Below are 18,270 nucleotides of genomic sequence, written 5' to 3' on the forward strand. Positions count from 1 at the left end.
TATAATACTGCTGCGGCTTATAGGTAACTGCATAATAATGTAAATAACAACAGTAAAGAGCATTTATGAGCGCTAACAATTTCTACGCCACGAACCCTCCGTATCAACTCCACTCAGAAGTCCACTATTGTGCCAAACATTCAACAAGAAAGAGGCTGACCAGTGAATTTAGCTAAAAGCTGCAATCTGGATTTCAGCTGCAAGAGCCGAGTCAGGTGTGGAGATGGCGGACGGGGCAAGAGGAGCTGGAGGATAAAGTCTAAAGGTTAATATCTGGCGCTTGCTGGCAAATGGATTTGGAGATCCAAATCAACATCAAGATGTTTTTCTCCTGTGCTGCATCTTCAATGCACAGTGGCCCACGTGTTTATTTGGATTATGGTAAAATAAATATCATGGAGAGTCAGGGGATCGGTGGAGCGGGTAGTGCTGTAACAGCATGGAATAGGATTAGAGGTTTGCTCGATTGAAAAGAGGTGCACTATCCTCCACAAGCTCACCAGAGGCAAATATAATATAGCAGCTTAAAACAAGGATTCATTCCAAAATCTCAACGATAATTTAAAAATCCATTAACATAAACTCATGATCTAATATTGATAAGAACTTAATTTCGGTACATGATTGCAATGTAATCTAGTGTTTTTCCCTGCGTGTTTGCAGTACTGGTGGACAGGTGCTGCGATATACACAAACCATCAGAGAGGTCGAGAGCATGACTTTACTAAGCAATCATCCCTGCGTTCACATTAATGCTAGAAACCCCGGGTGAAACAACAAAAATATACACACATTTGTTTTAGCCCCCCCCTTTTTTTTTGTCAACGATTGCGTTAAAAACCTTATTAGCCAGTGTTTCCAGGAGAATCCATCCACCTGGCAGGTGTGTTGCACAGGTACGCTGATTAAACAGCAGGATTAGCGCCTCAGCTATGCAGTTTTATCACACAACCCGACACCTCAGAAGTCACAGGTTTTGAGGGAGAGTGCAGGAACGTCTGCCAGCGCTGCTGTTTGTGAACTTAGTGTTTGTTTCACTACCACAACACATGTAACCATGCCAGCCCAGGAACACCATATCCTCCCCCGACTCGTGCGGTGTACGCAGCCCATCCATGACCATTTATTGTGCTAAGCTAACTAGCGGTCTATGGGATTCTAATGTACACACAGGAGTGAGAATAGCGTGTTCCTTTTGAGGTGCATAAACTCGCCACATAGAGCGGCCTATTGTGCCGTTATCAACCCGGTACACGGGCCACTGTGCTGGCATGAAACGAACCGCCCACCTGAGAGCAGGGACAGTCATTCTTTGAATAAAACAAGAGTTTGATGTGTAGAAAATGGAGCTAAAATTCCTAATACTCTCCATATTTCTCATTCAAACCCTGGTGATAAATCCTGCTCTGATTGTGCACTCAGCAGCCCCCTGTGTGAATTCTGCGTCTGCTCCAGGATTATCCCGATGTGACAGCTTTCCAGCCAGAATTCCTCCAGTTTATCATTTTAACGACAGCGGGGGACATTTATCTCAGCGGCTTATCGTCTCAGCCACACGTACATGACACTTGTCTATTGCCGTCAGGGTAATATTCCCTCGGTGATTCAGTTTGGCACTTTGGGCTTCTTTATGTAAAACCCTCTTGTCTCTTATCTACGTTCGTGCCGGAGGAATTTGATCCCTCATGAATGAAACAAAGGGGCGTTAAGTATCACAACAGGATCAATACGGTGGTCTGTAGGCAAGTGGCACTCAAGACGAGCGTCCAGAATGCACAGGAGTGTAATCAGATGCGGGCCGGGGTTAAACTAGAGTTTGTGGTTGTCTGCTGGACGCGATGAGAGATGAGGGAGCATTTGACTTGATAACCTGGGTGAAATCTGCTGTCTACAGTTTGTTGTTCAGAATCTAACGTGACTGGATGTCATCAAGGTTTAAGCGTTTCCTTTTGTTTCTCAGGACCTTTGGTGCTTGGTCTCCAAAAAAATAACCAAGCAAAAAAAACCTCCCTTAACAGACAGCAGCCATTGTCGCTCATCACATTTTGAACACAACTCAACAGTAAACTGTGAGAGACAGCGAGATCAAGTTCCACCAGACAGATCGAGAACAAGAAAGATGACTTGGATACACTGACGCCCTTCCCTTAATCTGGATGTCTTGCGAGAGACAGAATTGAGACCAGATGGCAAATAAATGCAACAGAGTTCAAGATTTCCTCACTTTAAATTAATAGTATTCAGAAATATGAGATACCACGCTTCTCATAATACCTCAGGCCTTTAGGTTCTCTTTGTTTGGCAAACGTATGTCAAATTCTCTAAATCTTAGTTTAGTAAAAACTTTGCCCATTTCATAACAACCTGGATGCATAACTGATAAAATACACGCCAGAGTGTGCTTGCAACCTCCCCGGCATCAATGTCATGACACCCTGAAGTGTTGTATTGTGATTATATAATGGTTACCAACAAAATAAAAGATGTTAAACAAAATTCATTATGGTGTTATTGGATTCAGAACATTTTGCCAAAGTTGAAAATGAGCCAGCTGGCTAACACTGGGACATTTACAGGAATGTGCGTTGGACTTTGAAATGAATAAAATGAAACGGAAATAAAATGTTCTCCAAATGAAGAAACGGTTTGCTGCTTGCATCTCTGTTTCCTCAGAAGCACGTGAGGTCTGACGAATACCTGGAAAACAGCATCATCAGTTTGAACTCGCTATGCAGTACAAGTATATTAATCTTGAGAGGTAAGACCGATGTAGTCCTCCTTTAAATTCAAATCAAAATTATAAAACAGCGTCCATGGAAAGATTGTAGACGAGTCATGAAAGCTGAAAGACGGCTCTAAGATGGGCGTGTCCTTGCTAACTCCTATCTGTAATCCCTAAACCTTTAATTTGTATTGAGCCAAAGAATATGAATGGATTTGAGGAGCTTTTCTTTCCCTTTTTACCACACAGCCTCGATCAATGTCTCCAACAACCAGTGTTTGTGCTGAGCATCAAGGTTATTCAGTACAAGTCAGGTTTTTTTTTTTCTTCTTTCTTATACGCTGCTAAACTTATAATGACACATTAAAACCTGTTTTTTTCCAAGTCGGAGCTCATTAAAGTAGCTTTCTGTTGCCGTGTAGCCTGTAAATGGAATAACACACAGCTCTATCAATCAACATTAGCTCCCAACACATCTGACTATTAAACTTTGACTTTCACAGTGTCGTTTATGACTATTTTCTCTCCCTCGCCCTGTTTGCTAATTGCCGACGTGCGAGGGAACGGCACGACTCTTATTTTCATCACGCTATTGTCGTTTGCGGCTCCATCTTGATAGAGAGATCTTGATCTCAATGAGGGAGAATTAATTATGGTTTCTTCACCGTGCGCTTTAGTGTGACAGGAATAAGATGGTGCCGAACAAAACATTAAAGGTGGATATCAAAACTCTGAAATGGCGAGGTGGGTTTTTACTTCTCTGTCTCCAAATTAGAGATATGTTTTGACAAGAGGACTAAATATGACATTGATGGTGGTATTATTGGTTAACGCTGTTGGAACACCACTTATTCAGTACCTTAGAGTAGAGATATATTCGCTCAGTGTACTGGCTGGCACAGAACTTCAGGCCCGGGTACACAGGATGGGCAGCACTGGCGTCCTCTCCATCATCACCCTCATTAGCATCAGCAGCAGCAGACAGACACACAGCGGCTCTCAGGTCTGCAGGGAGAGAGCGAGAGGCTCAGTAATATCTCAGAGTTTAGAATATTGGCTTTCGTGGCGCTTCGGTTTGCTTCTCTGCTAATGCACCGACTCGCAGAGCAATATTAAGAGGATTTGTAGAGTAGCTGATCATTCAAATGCGGGCGCTACTGTGAGCTGCTTGATTACAGAGTCCAGGTAATTCATCATTTTCATATAAACAGGAGAGGAAGTCAGATCTTCAGTGGCGGAAACGATGACTTTCTTTCAACAAGTTATCTCTTCTTCTTTTTTTTTTAATTTTAGCTTGTGAGTTTGACATCTGTGTCAGCAATTATTTTATATGTGACACTCAGTCCATGAGTGAGGAGTCTGAGCAGGAAGTCTCTCAAAATAGGACTTGATCAGACAGTCGCAGCAAAATACTGGTCAAATTTTGGAACTAGCTTGAAGTGTAAAAACTGAACCACACACACGCTCGGTAATCTTACTCTGATTGGTCCGATCACAGGCCGCTTCTGTGCTTTATCACCCAATGAATGCTCAAGAGTTCACACTTTGATCTGCCTGGTTTTGGTTTTGAAAGGGTGTGACACCTTGATTGACAGCTGATCTCAGTAAAGTTCTGGCAGAGGTGGAGGCACCTGCACACTTACAGTAAGTTTTGGGGATTCTGTGTAAGAACTTTTAGAGGAGGTGTAGTACGAACTTTTCTGTTCCTGTGATTGTTTCAAACTGTAAAAAATGTGGAATTTTTTTTTCCTTTTCTGCAGTTAGCTCGCTCTAGGTTGGCTAGCTAATTAGCTTGTGATCGGATAGCTTTCAGCGCTAGCTAGCTTTACTCATTCAGCGTTAGCTCTTTTGCTTGTTTCTTCTCTCAAACTGTGGCAATCCCAATGAAGTCACATTTTTATGGAATACTGGCATGACCTTTAAAGCTGTCTTGTTCGTTTATCATGCACAAATACAAAAATGTAAAACTGATAACTTATTTATGATTGTGCATGCCCCTGTGTGGTGTTTGTTGTTTTTGCTTTGGACTGAATCAGAGCAGCTTTTCCCACCCCCTTCCAATCTCTATGCTAAGCTAATCTAACCACGTCTTGGTTCCAGCTCAGTACTTACCACACAGAAATGAGATTGAAATCAATCTTCACATCCTCACTCCCGGAAAGAGGGAGAATCCTCTCCCTCACTACCACCCCCCCCCCCCCCCCAAAAAAAATGTTTTTATTGTTGTGCAATCCTGTGTAGCTACACAGAAAGCCAATTTCTTTGACAGAAACCTCCCAATTTATTTTTCACAAGTACATAGAAGAATTTGCTGAACAACAGCATGAAAACACAGTGAGAGAGCGAAAAGAGAGGGAGAGTGATCAAATGGCAGTCGCAGATGGAGAGGGAGGGAGAGGGGGAGAGAGAGAGAGAGAGCGAGAGAGAGAGCGGGTCATTAATGTCAGCGATGTAGCTTGCTCATCCTGCCAGCATCTAGCAGGAAAAGGTCAGGCGCTGGAAATGAGACTGCCGCTGCTCGACCACGCTTCATTTAGACAATGACCTATAAGACTCTGATAATACTTGCCTTAAATCACTTCACGTGGCCAGTTGTCTGCCTTGTCTGTGTGTGCGTGCGCAGCAGAGAATGTGTGTGTTCATTTGACTAGCTTGTGGAGGAAAATACTGACACAGGCAGAGTGTTTCCAGCGAACAAGTGCTGCCATGTACCAGCACTGGCTCTCTGCTGGTTTTGGGACAGAACCAGCATCTACAGAACAAAGACGTCCCCACTGCCCAACAGCAGCAGAACCACAGGGTTTGTGCTGGTTTATGAGCACAGTTCAAGCACTGCAGAGGTATTTAAACTAAACAAGTTCATATTCATAGCATCTGAATGTTTGGTTGAATGCAGGTTTGTTATGTTTGATGTCAATTCGAAGGTTGATGTTGCTTCTTCTTAGTTTTGTGTTTCTAAAGGTCTCATGAAAACCTCATCCAGAGGTATTGGAACCAAAATGTCTGCTAATGATTAGCATTAGCTTAGCTTAGCCTGAATACATTGAACACCTTACCGGGCTAATCCTGAATAACGATTTACTGCGATGACAAAGAAGTTATGCAGTAAAAGCATTTGTTGTGCTCTTGGATTGTGAGTCAGAAAGTTTGGGACATTTCTCATATTATATTACTAGATGATGTATTTAATGTTGCAGTGGAGGTCATTCTTATCGACAGCAGGTGGGAAAAATAAGCAAACAGTCTTTTTTCCTAAAGATCATAGCAGCAAATAGGAAAACTCTAATCTGCCTTCACGAGTGGAGTGAAAATGGTGTTTAAGCAGCGAGTTCTGGGCTAAACTGGCTCATCTGCAGCCAGAAATGAAGATTTACTGGAGTCGGGCTGTTATTTCTATTTCACCTGTATTTGACGAGTTATACTGATCAATAGTAACAACAGTTATATCCCACTCACCGCTACTGCTGCCCTGACTCCTAACATTCCAATCACTTTGCTGCGTTTGAAATCATATTTTTTTTGTGGTAGATTTCTTCCCTCATGTGTGGAATCCTGCCGGTGCAAATCGTGTCTCAAATTTTCTTTTTGTTTGAAGATGAGATCATCCTGAGTTATCTCCTCTCCTTGACCTATGCTGCAGACCGACCATATCTTTCATTTTTATGTTTGCCGTTCCCTCAAAGGTGCAGTACACGCTGTTCTGATCTCACCCCGGCCTGTGCTGGAATGGGCCACTTAGCGTCTGCAAACGCCGCGGCGAGCTGACGAAAGCTTTTGTGGGGACCCAAACATTGTGAGGACGCAGGCGTTTGACTAAATCTCATCTATCTATCCTTCTACATCTGTAATGAAACCTAGCAGCTCAGCAATGTGCACCCCATATTTATTCTAAGCTGGGGGGGGTGTGGGTTCTCCCCCATCCCCTGTTTGCAGTGGCGGAACGCGCCAGCTGCATTAAGTGGGCCATTTATACGATGGGGGCAATTCATCTTACAAAGCCGTCTTATTAGACTGTCACTTACACAGTATGAACAGTGCCTTCAAATCACCCCGAGGGATTTATCTGTTATTTCATTGCGAGAGAAAGAAAACAATGCCTAATTGGACTGAGTCATCTTCTTCTGCTGGATCGAAAAAAAAAAATATATAAAATGTATATATAAAAACCGCGCACTTCAAGTGAGAAGATGTTTGGTGCAGCTGAAGCCGTAGCCACCTTTGAACTAGATTACATGAATCCACGTTGGAATGTTAGGGTCAAGCCTATAGACGAAGCGACGGACGCCAGAGGGATAGACAGACAGATGGACAGAGAGGTGGAGGAGGAGGAGTGATTGCCTGTCTGTGCTGTGAGGAAAGTAATCTCAGAGCAATCAAGAGGTGGGAGCGTCGGACAGCGCTGCGCTTTGCCTCCTAAAACCACGAGCAGGTAGAGCAAAGTCATTAGGTGTCGCTTCTGACCCCGTAGGTCACTTTTATAGGAGCAACGCTGTGTTTGGTATTAAAGCCACGCTGTTAGAAACAGACTGACACAGGCAGACGGACGGATGGATGAGAAGGCAGGTAGACAGATAAGCAGACACAGACAGAAGGACAGACAGGTAGGCAGACAGACAATGGATGAGTAAGGAGACAGACCTGCGGGTAGGATAACAGTTAAGCAGACAGATGGACAAGTGGGCGGGCAGACAGAAAGAGACAGATAGGCGGACGGATAGCTAGGTAGGAAGGAAGGCAGACGGACACACTCAGACAGACAGACAGACAGCTGTATCCAGGGAACAGTCCAGGTCTAAAGGGATGTGGGGGGTGAGCTGAAGCCCAGCTGTGTCTCTTCAATGCTGCCATTTCTGATCAAACGGTGAGGCTTTCTCTGTCTCCCCTAGAGTTGGTCTAAATAGACGTGTTTTTGGGCTTTTTGCTCACCTTTAGTATTTTCACTGCAGATTGAATGGGGGGGGTGGATGATTGGGAGTGCAAAAGAGTGCAGAAGGCTCTGCAGGGGAAGCCGCGGTTGTATCCAATCCCAGACAGTTGGGGGGCACAGGTAGCTCCATAGATGGGAAATTAACCGCTCCACAATCTCTGGGCGCTAATAGATGTCAAACTGTGTGTGCCTCTGTGTGTGTGGGTGCATGCGTGTGTGTGTGCGCGCGCGTGTGTGTGTGAAAGGAATCGGTCAGCTTGTTACACACTGATCTCATGTTAAAGGCTAATAGAGGTTGATAGCTTTCTTGTTAAAGCCTAACTGGCGTGTGCAATATTCCTTCCTATGTTAAATATTCTGGCAAAACAACCCCAGCTCAGTTACATCCCTCAGAAAAGTCTGACCCAAAATGTCTTCCAGAGGCAACACCCAGGTCGCTGGCTTTTCTTAGACTCAGCTGGACTTGCAATTTTTTAAGAGCTCTTCATATTGCATACAGTGTAATTAGTTCTTTGTAATTAGCGCAATTTATTGCTTTGCGTATCCCTTTGAGACGCAGGCTCCTGAACACAGAGGTCTTAATTTGTAATATTAGGCACTGTGTAATTGGGAATTTGTTTCTTCGTGTCCCTGAGAGACACGCAGGCACAGTCAAACTGAGTGGAAGTCTGCAGCAGGGGAGGCGGCTTGTGTTTCAAGGATGGCTAGTGAAGGGAGGGAAACTTGTAGAATTCTATGTAATTAGACCTGAGTCCACTTTATTAAAAAGAAAAAAAAAACAACAACAGCCAATCAGAAGCCAGTCAGAGACTCAATTCAAACCCCAAACAGGTCATCTTTTCTAACAAGCTTCACTGTGTAGCTTCCTGTGAGCAGAAATGGGCAATATCCCCATGTAGATGCTAATAATAGTAAGAATAATAAGCCCAGCCCCATATGGAAAGAGATATCAGCCCTTATTGGTTTGAAATGATGATATTAAACAGCATTACATAGGCAGGTGACAATGCAGCACCAGCCAATTTCCCTAGATATGAAAAGAAGAAGATTGCAGGTGGGATTACCCTGTGTGTGGTCAGGGAGGAGGCAGGTGCCACCGCCAGCAACGCCACCACCTCGCTCTCCCGCTGATTGTTTGCCTTTGAGCCGCTGCTTGTCCGCTTTCTGTTTGTTTTTCAACTGCTCATCCTCCTCCTCCTCCTCCTCCTCCTCCTCTTCTTCACTCTGTTTGTCTGTTCGAGCCGGGGGTTTTCCCCGGCTGAGCTCCGGCTCGCTGTCGGAGCCGGACAGGACGGTGCGCATCGGCTCCCTCTCGGCTGAGGGGGGCTGCTGAGGCCTGAGTGGCTCTGAGCCAGCAGAGGGGAAAAAAAAAAAAAAAAAAAGGAGAGATGAAGATTACTTTTTTTGGCTGAGTTGCACAGTCTAATCAGACTTTGAAGAGTTTCATTCCCCAGCAAGATATCCATCATGTGAAGAGTGTGACAGTGTGACAAAATGACTGCTGACATGAAAGTAAAACTCAATATGGCTCATTAGCAATGTTATTAGCTCCCATAAGTCCCTGACTGACAATTTTAGAGGACTTGATGTAAAATGGATAGCAGGGACGGAGCAGATTGTGAGAAAACATGTACGGTAACATTTTTATGTGACATTGTAAATTATACAGTATATGGAGCATATTAAAATAATATTGTCTTGCGCAACATACTTTTTCATGTTCTGGACCCCCAAGTTCAACTGATGTAGCTAAATCATGACACTGGTATCCAGACCGTTTTGTTCAGCTGCATTTCACTGACAGACCAGCTGTATCACTGATCATCAGACACAGAAACTGACGCACAGTAACAGAATAATAACCGGGATATAGTTTTTGTCGGTTTTTAAGTTTTGTGCCACTTCTTTAGCGTTACCTGCCGACACTTTTTGACTCCCCACAAAAAAACTTGAAAAAAAAATTGCAAGAAATTGTCTGATAGAATTGTTTTTTTTTTTTTTTAACAGAAAACATTTTTTTAAAACTATTTAAAAAAAAATGGAAAAAGTTGCAAAAGAAAAAAGAAAAGCAGTAAACATCACTAATTCTCAAGTAGCAGTTTTTTTCCTGGCAAATTCAGATTTTTCAATACAAAAACTCAAATTAATTACGAAGAAGTAAACTGAGACTTGAATATAATTCCCGTGAAAACTGTAAAATGTTGTCAGAAAATGACGAGGACCCTTTTGAAAACCCCTGGTCAAAGGCCTATTTTTTTTTGTTGCAAAGTCTGTTCAACACACTGACCTCTAAACACACATTGCAACGGCAGAATTTTCACTTTTTTGTCACATTGTTTGTTTAATTGCTCACCTACACGGTGGGCATTCAAAAGAAAATCAGAGAAGGCAGCGTGTGTGCAGGGGACTTTGTGAACCCTTGCAGGACCCATCGCCCTGTCGACTGGCTATCACATTTGTTCTGCAGTCTCAATCTTTGATGTCATTTTCATTCATGCAGTGTTGTAATGTTATGCTGAAAAAAAAAAAAGGTCAGGAAGAAATCTAAGCCACAAAAATGTTAATGGATGCAAGGATTATGCCATCGCCATTCATAGTCGTAACGTTACATAAAATTGTGGCTTGAAGTCATGTTTTTCGGAGGTGCTGTCACTCATAAACTGAGTTCCTGAAAGTGCTGATGTTTATCGTAATGGTCACAGATTAGCTGCTCAACGCTTCTACCCACGTATGTCAATGCAGATGTCCCTTTGCACACAACTTCTTTTTTTTAAAAAAACAAAACAAAACTTTTTTTTCCTCTCCCTGCTCTCCAAGTTAAATTTAAACCACATCCTTTCACATTATTTGTTGAACTTGAGGTGTGAAATCTAACAAGACAGTAAGTTGTGAGACTCGGCGACGCAGAGGGCTAATTAGTGATCCTGCCTCGCTGTGGCTTGTTTCTTCAAAAGGCCAGCCTCTAGCCGCCTTCCTAAAATGTCATCTGAGTCTCGGGGCTCCTGGCCCCGCCGCTGCCCCCTTTCACTAACAAGCCGAGCGAGACCGCAGAGAGACGGCTCAATTTGTGTTAAGCTGTCCGCACCAAGGAAGATGTTAACGGAGGGAAATCCTACAGGGCCTTAGCTTGACTCTACCAGTCAACCCCCTTGTTTTCCCCTCGATTGGGGCCCCATTATATCTGTAGTGGGTTGATCAGGTTCCGAAACGGAGTCAAAATCACACTACTACACTAAAACATTTAGAAGCACGTGATCCTAAGGGTACTTATAACAAATACACTTGAGGAACAGGAAACAGGGAGTCTGCAGGGAGGTGCAGAATAAGACGAATCAAAGAAGTTGTGACATAATGAAGAATATCAAGCATTTATAGCTGCAGCTGGGCAGTGTTGTTGAACGCTACAAATCAGATAAAACCAGGACAGGGACAGAGTGCTGGCTGAGCAGCCGAGAGCGATGAGAGATAACCAAATTGCTCTCTTCCTGTATACAACACTGGCAGTAGGTGCTGAGAGACAAATTACAGGTGAAAGAGCAGAAGACTCAAGTGTGCCCACAAGCACCTGAAAAAGCTGCCAACACACGAGCTCAGCGCCACCGATTCTACCTGAAAATGTTGAACAAAATGTGTTCAAAGACTGCGTACAACGTCCTGATATTCAATTTTGCAGTCTAAACCACAGCTAAAATGCAAAAAGTTCCCAGCTGATTGGATCAGATTTTTTCAATAGCAGCACTGCAAAATAGCAAAATTCTATCAACAGTGATTTTAGACGCAGCTTGGTGCTACATCAACAACAGGAACGTGGTCCGTCGAAACCACCTTAGACATCCAACTGTGTCTCATACAGAAGGTAATAATCCATGACAGTTTAATTAAAAACAATCCTCCATTACTGACAGTACAGCACAACAGTGATTCAATTTAGATCCAATTAATGAAAGTTGCTGTTATTGTTTAACATCTGGGATCTGCTAAGTTTACCCCTCCAGCTGCATCATAAAAGATACTCATTCTCTGCATTAAAGCGCTAGCAACAATGAAGGCCATGAGATGTGATGGCCGTGGCGATGAAGTAATAAAGCAAAAAATAACTGGAGGGCACTTAAAATCAAATCAATTGTTCCTTCACATAAGTTCTATCATCTTACCAAGTTTCATTAAAATCCATCCAGAACTTTTTCTCTTATTCTGCTAACAGTCAAACAAACCAACGACGGCAGATGCAATAACAGCACTAAAACTAACATTAGCGTCAGGCAGTACGACACCCTTTTCTGTAACGTGTACTTTTCTCTCTTTCTCTTTCGATCCGTATTCAGCGGTACCAACATAATTATGTTGGTACTCTTAAAAATACAGCGTTCATTACCCAACGCTAGGAATAATAATACATGCTAACTAGCTATGCTATCCGAGTGAGCGGCATTTAAGGGAAAATGGAATCATTCTTATTGTCCATAATTTTTGGTGCCAGACGAGCAGATGGATATCCTCTCTTGCTTTTGTGTTATGGAGCTGCAGATCCACGCCACAGCTACTTAGCTAAGCTGCAGTGAATGGTAGCGGCAGGGCGTTGCAAGCGTACCATAAGAAGAGTCAAACACTGCTCTTCAAAGCAGTCTTTGCTTGCTTTAATGGAACTACATTTGCGCATTTTCCTTTACAATGTGCGGACATCTGGATCAACTGGGCCTGATCACATTTTTACCCTCACAAAGTGCATAGCTGGATGCTAACCGCAACCTTTGACCATGCAGTACACCTGTGTGGAAACAACTGCATCATTAAAGTTTAATTTTGGTTTTTCCTTTAATTTGCCACTCATCCGTACATGCAGTGCCTGACGTGCAGCAACAGAAGCTACGGGGACAAGACTTAAAACACGGTTTTGTCACCTTGACAGCCTCGAACCCACAACTTCTTCTCCCTCATTAAGCTCCAATACATTTCCTTTGAAGCAAAAAAAAAATGCCCCCTTTTTCTTGTCACGTCATGCATCTCACGCTGCTATAAAGGTTTGCTGACTACTCTGCAGCTGCTGTCTTGCTTTATTTTAACAAAGCAAGAAACGCTGCTGAGGGCTAAACAGCTGATTATTCTGCTCCTGTATCAGTCTCTAAACCAATGACACAAGTTGTGATAATGTCAGCTTCCTTTATATCCACTTTGAGAAATTGAGAACATTCCTCATGTCATACTACAAGCTCTGATCATTCTGTTACATTTTCACGAGCCGAGGGCTGCAGTGGCAAGCCGAGCGATATCACCATAAATACGGTTGTTATTTTTCAGTGCCGTCTGTCATTTACAAATTTAGCAGGTTGTTAAACTCCTCGTCTCGCGAGCTGACACAGCCCGCTGCTGTGAATGCAGACGTGTGACAAAGAAGAAGAGTGTGATTGCTGAATAGTTATCAAGCATCTGCTGCAGCTGAGCATGAAATAGAGGGCGAATTTTGTTTAGAAAATGTGTGGGCGGCAGTGTGGGTGTGTGTTTTTAATGCTGCTCAAAAGGCTGAGGTACGGCTTGTTTGAACAGTGTGTGTTTTAAACGCGCCATCCTGACTTCCACTGGGCCGAGCTGCAAACAAAACTCCTGCTAAGCCAACGTTTACTTTAAGGCTCGGATTAAATATCAATCCCAGATCAACGCTTGAGACGAGCCATTAATGCAACATTAATAGAATGTGGAAAATCTGAAAAATATGCTTTACACAAAATATTCATACGTAAAATTTGTAGCATAAACTGGGTCATCTGAGTGTGGCAAGAGTTTGAATTTCTGTCTAATTTGTGTTGATGTCTAAAATCTAACTGATGTCTAATCCAACTGCACCCTCCTCTGCAGATAAACGGCTGTCTCCCCATTCATCTTCAGGTATGCAGACTTCCTTTAATGCTCAACATGATTGTCTGCTATTTAGACCTCCAGCTGCAATGTTATGGAAATGCAATGGAAGCCACGTAGACGAGTCGACGCTTCCAATTTTTTTCTTGTTGTGACATGGAGTCGTTTGTAATTTACCTCTTCATCTACATCACCAACATGGTATTTTTAAATTTAATTATGAAATATAAGCCCACGATTTGAAAGGCAGTTGAGGGAAATCTACGGTGGCCCTGAGGTACAAACTGGCAAATCAGAGGCAGAGAGTTGGAAACTTTACAATAACTACTTCAGCGAAAGGAACCTATAAATCAACATTGATCAGGTCTTGGTACAAGATGCATGAATGTATTTGCAACTCTTTTGTTATTTGCTGTTGCCTTTCCTATCTTTCATTGTGTTTTTCACTACACGGCATCTGTAAAAATCGCGAAAAAAAGCAATATTTTCTTCCAGAGCTCCGGTTCATCTCGATTCATTTTGATGTTTTGGCAAGTTAAATGAGTGAATGCGTGAGTATTTTGATATTCTCCATTGAATAACACGGTATGTACAAAGCAAAAAGTATTTCCTCAGTTGATTTTCAATAAGAATAAAGTCCTATGAAAGTGTGCAGATCTGTATGTCTCTGATTTTAAATGGCAAAGACTCAATTCAACCGTCAAATTCATCCTGCAATCAATGACGAATGAAGCCTCCTGCTGCTTAAATGTTACAGCTGCTGAAATGAATCAGAATTTCTGGATTTTATTTTATTTTTGTCGAGGTAATCTCTGAGCCGTTCTGATGCACCTCAGACATTTAAAGAGCACGGACCTGCAGCCTGCCAGGTCATTATGACTTCCCTCCCCTCTGTTTTTCAAGATACAATCATACGCTGTCAGGGATATCAGCGAGAGCCGGCTCAACTTTTCCCCAACTTTGTGTGAGACGTTTGCAGCAACAGTCGGCGCCTGTTCTCCCTCTCTCTCCCTCTCTCTCTGTCGGTCTGACAGGTGAGAATTATACTGTGTCCTTGTCATCCGCAGAGAGAGAGGGGGAGAGAGAGACAGAGAGAGAGAGAATGTTTTCCCAGCAGTGCTATTTCAGACTCTGGCAAGCCTGCCTCCATCTTTCGCTATCGCGCATCTCCATCTGGTAAAATCTGTAATGTTGTTCAGAAGTATTATGTCAACAGACTGCTACGATTGATATTGACGGGGAGCAAAATAAAGCAGTGAATGGATTTTAACTGGATTTCAGGTGCTTCAGTCTGAGCCTGAGTCGATGCAGTATTACCTTTTCCTGAATAGAATCCAGTTAGTTTAGCAGTAAAATGAAGTTTGCCAATTAAGTAGAGAAGCGCACTTGCAGGGGTCAGATAAACCTACCTGATGTGGCACAGGAAGCAGAGCGCGGGCTTTCGCACATCTCGCAGTAAGGCAGCAGGCTGCTGTTAGCATAAGTGCAGGCCCCGCAGGTCCACGTATCCATGGGAGGCGTCGACAGTGTCCTCTGAGTCATGACTAGAGCACCTGACCTACGTTTCCCCCTGGATCCAGACCTCCGGCTCAGGCTGGCCTGTGGCGTCCGCAGCCTCTTCAGTGGCGGCGAGAAATCCATGTCCGATGATTTCTTCTCATCTTCCTTTCCTGTGATGCAATCCGGTGCGGTGCTCATTTCCGAGGAGGTGGAAGGATCTTCATCTTCTGTCCACCTTCTCTTCTTGTCCTTGTTGACTCTCGGGGACAAGAAGTTACGGATGTCGTGCTGCTTCTCTTTTTCAAACTTAGAGAAGAAACAGAAAATAGTTTCTTAATTCCACAGTTAAAATTTGTTTCAAGATTAAAATCCAAATGTAAAGGAAAACCTATCTAAGATGGAACTAAATCTCATCCAAATCACAACTATCATTTTCTTATAAACATTCCATCATAGACGAGTCATCCTGGAACTGCAGACATTTTTACCCCCAGTCAAAATTAATCAAAGATGGTTGGAGTTCCTGCTGACTCACATGAGAGAAGAACACTTGGTCTTCTTGGTCTGCCGTGTTCCCCTCCAGCGGCAGCACCATCTCACTGGGTGTCCACGCGCTGGCGAAGCTAAGGAACTCCCACCTGTCCTTGTCCCCCTCCTCGGCCTTCAAATATTCCTTCCTCCCGTTCAGGGTGCTGCCTGTCACCGTTTCCTGTAGGATGACAAAAATATATAATATATAATGCTATACTAACACTTGTTCTGTTGTAGACAGACAGCAGTATTGCGTTTTAATTACAAATCTTGACAGCTATGATTATTAATGTAAATCCCCAAAGCCTCGTCTCACACGCGAATCAGTTTGCATGCTGACAGTATACAGCCAAGTATCAGTCAACACACACAAAGTAATCCATGTTTTTGTTTGTGTATTCCAGCACAGAGCCACAGCACCTTCCTGTTGAGCATGGACCACATGACAGTGTCAAAGGTGCCCTTGGCGATGAGGTAGTGCACATTGACAGAGGATGTTTGACCGATGCGGTGAGCGCGATCCTCCGCCTGTTTGATGTGGCCAGGGTTCCAGTACAGCTCGGCAAACACCACGTGGCTGGCAGCGGTCAGGGTCAAACCCTGGAGATGACAACACACACACACACACACACACACACACACACACACACACACACACACACACACACACACACACACATCTTTGTGAGGACTTTCATTGACAGAGTGCATTCCCCAGACCCTAACCCTAACCATCTCAACTTACTGCCTGACCCTGACCTTGCCCCTAAACCTAACCAGAACCGAATTCTTACCTTGACCCTGAACCTAACCAGGACCTAATTCTAACCTTGACCCTAAAACCAAGTCTTGACCCTCAAATGGAAGATGTGAGGACTAGCTAAAATGTCCTCACGTTCTGAAAAATGTCCTCACTCTGTTGGTTAAATTCGTATTCAAGTCCTCAATATGTAGCAAGTACAAGAACACACACACACACACACACACACACAGTTGAAGTTACTCAATATCTTCCTACATGGGAGGTTTCAGCTCTGAAGCCAGTTATGCAGAGCACTCACCTTTAAATGTTACTCGGAAATGAGATGAAATCCATTTGCACATAAAATAAACCCCTTCTTATGAAAAATATTGTTTAAAAGGATCCCAGATACTCGTTCATGCCTCTTTATAATGTCAGTAGCAGTCATGATGAGTTCAAGAGTGTCAATTGGCACAAACGGTAAAAGAACCAACATTATAACACATCATAGAACAGCTTGGTTCAATTCTACTGGAATTTATTTGGTGAAATTTTTTTGGATGGCAGGACATTGCCGTTTTGTTTTTTTTGCTATTTAATTGCTTCAAGCTGCTCCTCTGCTCATGTTTGTGGTTGGAGAAGCATCTAGAGTATAGAACGAAGGTTAACGAAATGCTCCCTGGCACTCGTGGACAACACAGACTTCAGATGACTGCCAAACCACACTTTCATAATGTGATAAATGACTTGTTAGGCCTTGATAAAGGGGTTTTCATCACTTTACATTACAGAGTAAACAGATGAAGTAGTCACAAGGTTACTGTGAATGAACAAAACTTGCATTCATTCCAACGCTCCAGTTATTTGCCAGCCCTAGCAACTCAGCTGTCACCAGCTGCTTTAACGTTCTAAACTGACGCGATATCTTTGCCGTCTTCTCATAGGCTGCTTATATCCGCATCGACGGCAGCGTTCCGTCCTCAGAGAGAATCCAGCTGGCTGGATTCTCTCTGAGGACGGAACGCTGCCGTCGATGCGGATATAAGCAGCCTATGAGAAGACGGCAAAGATATCGCGTCAGTTTAGAACGTTAAAGCAGCTGGTGACAGCTGAGTTGTAGGGCTGGCAAATAACTGGAGCGTTGGAATGAATGCAAGTTTTGTTTCATTCACAGTAACCTTGTGACTACTTCATCATGTTTACTCTGTAATGTAAAGTGATGAAAACCCTTTATCAAGGCCTAACAAGTCATTTATCACATTATGAAAGTGTGGTTTGGCAGTCATCTGAAGTTGTGTTGTCCACCGAGTGCCAGGGAGCATTTCGTTAACCTTCGTTCTATACTCTAGATGCTTCTCCAACCACAAACATGAGCAGAGGAGCAGCAGTGAATTAGTGACAGTAAATAATTTGCTTTGTAACGGCAAACAAAAGCGGCACAGCGGCGTATTCATTAAAAGCTGAACCTCACTGAGCTGCTAATGCACCACGGCGACACCACGGCCACTGCCTCCTTTTGATTCGAGTCCTGCAGAGCTGCTCAGCAGCCGGCGCTGGGAGAGTGTGTTCATACTGAGCGGCTCCCTTGTGTAAATGCAACTGCAGGAATATGAAGGAGAAGCTCGCTGGGAGAGAACATAGAGGCCGCGTTGACTTTTCCTGGATAAATAAAAGGTCACTAGAGAATCTAAAAACCATCGGACAACAACCTGCTGGTTTTATTTTTTCCTTCCCATGCTGCCTCTACTTCTTTAAAGCAATTACAACTTTATCAAACAGGCTGACGCCAGGTGAGAAATGAGCGAGAGCCTGCAGCGATCATGTGAGTCGAGCGCACTCTCCGGTCTCCTTCAAGCTTTTCATCGCTGTGCGCTGCCGATGATTCCTTTTTTTAGCCCATCTCTGTTAATTGGTGAGTGCGAACACGCCAGAGCGAGTGTCTCACGTAGGAATGTGCTATCACACGTTGTACTGCTGTATTACATTCAGTCGACA

At 43.5% G+C, this 18,270-nt stretch overlaps 1 protein-coding gene across 1 annotated transcript in view; it reads right to left on the reverse strand.

Annotated features, from left to right (window-relative positions):
* zranb3 (zinc finger, RAN-binding domain containing 3) overlaps positions 1-18,270 on the reverse strand; it is a 65,143-nt gene that overhangs the window by 19,512 nt on the left and 27,361 nt on the right. The window contains exons 10-15 of the mRNA XM_086198957.1: positions 17,276-17,325; positions 15,954-16,254; positions 15,538-15,711; positions 14,912-15,308; positions 8,714-8,995; positions 3,582-3,727 (exon numbers count right to left, since the gene is read on the reverse strand). Of these exons, the coding sequence (XP_086055083.1) occupies positions 3,582-3,727; positions 8,714-8,995; positions 14,912-15,308; positions 15,538-15,711; positions 15,954-16,254; positions 17,276-17,325 (1,350 nt within the window). The remainder of the gene's footprint in view (positions 1-3,581; positions 3,728-8,713; positions 8,996-14,911; positions 15,309-15,537; positions 15,712-15,953; positions 16,255-17,275; positions 17,326-18,270) is intronic.

This window comes from Aulostomus chinensis, chromosome 1 (genome assembly GCF_037954235.1).
Source record: "Aulostomus chinensis isolate RoL2024-O1b breed Wild chromosome 1, RoL_Achi_v1.0, whole genome shotgun sequence".
Taxonomy (NCBI): Eukaryota; Metazoa; Chordata; class Actinopteri; order Syngnathiformes; family Aulostomidae; genus Aulostomus; species Aulostomus chinensis.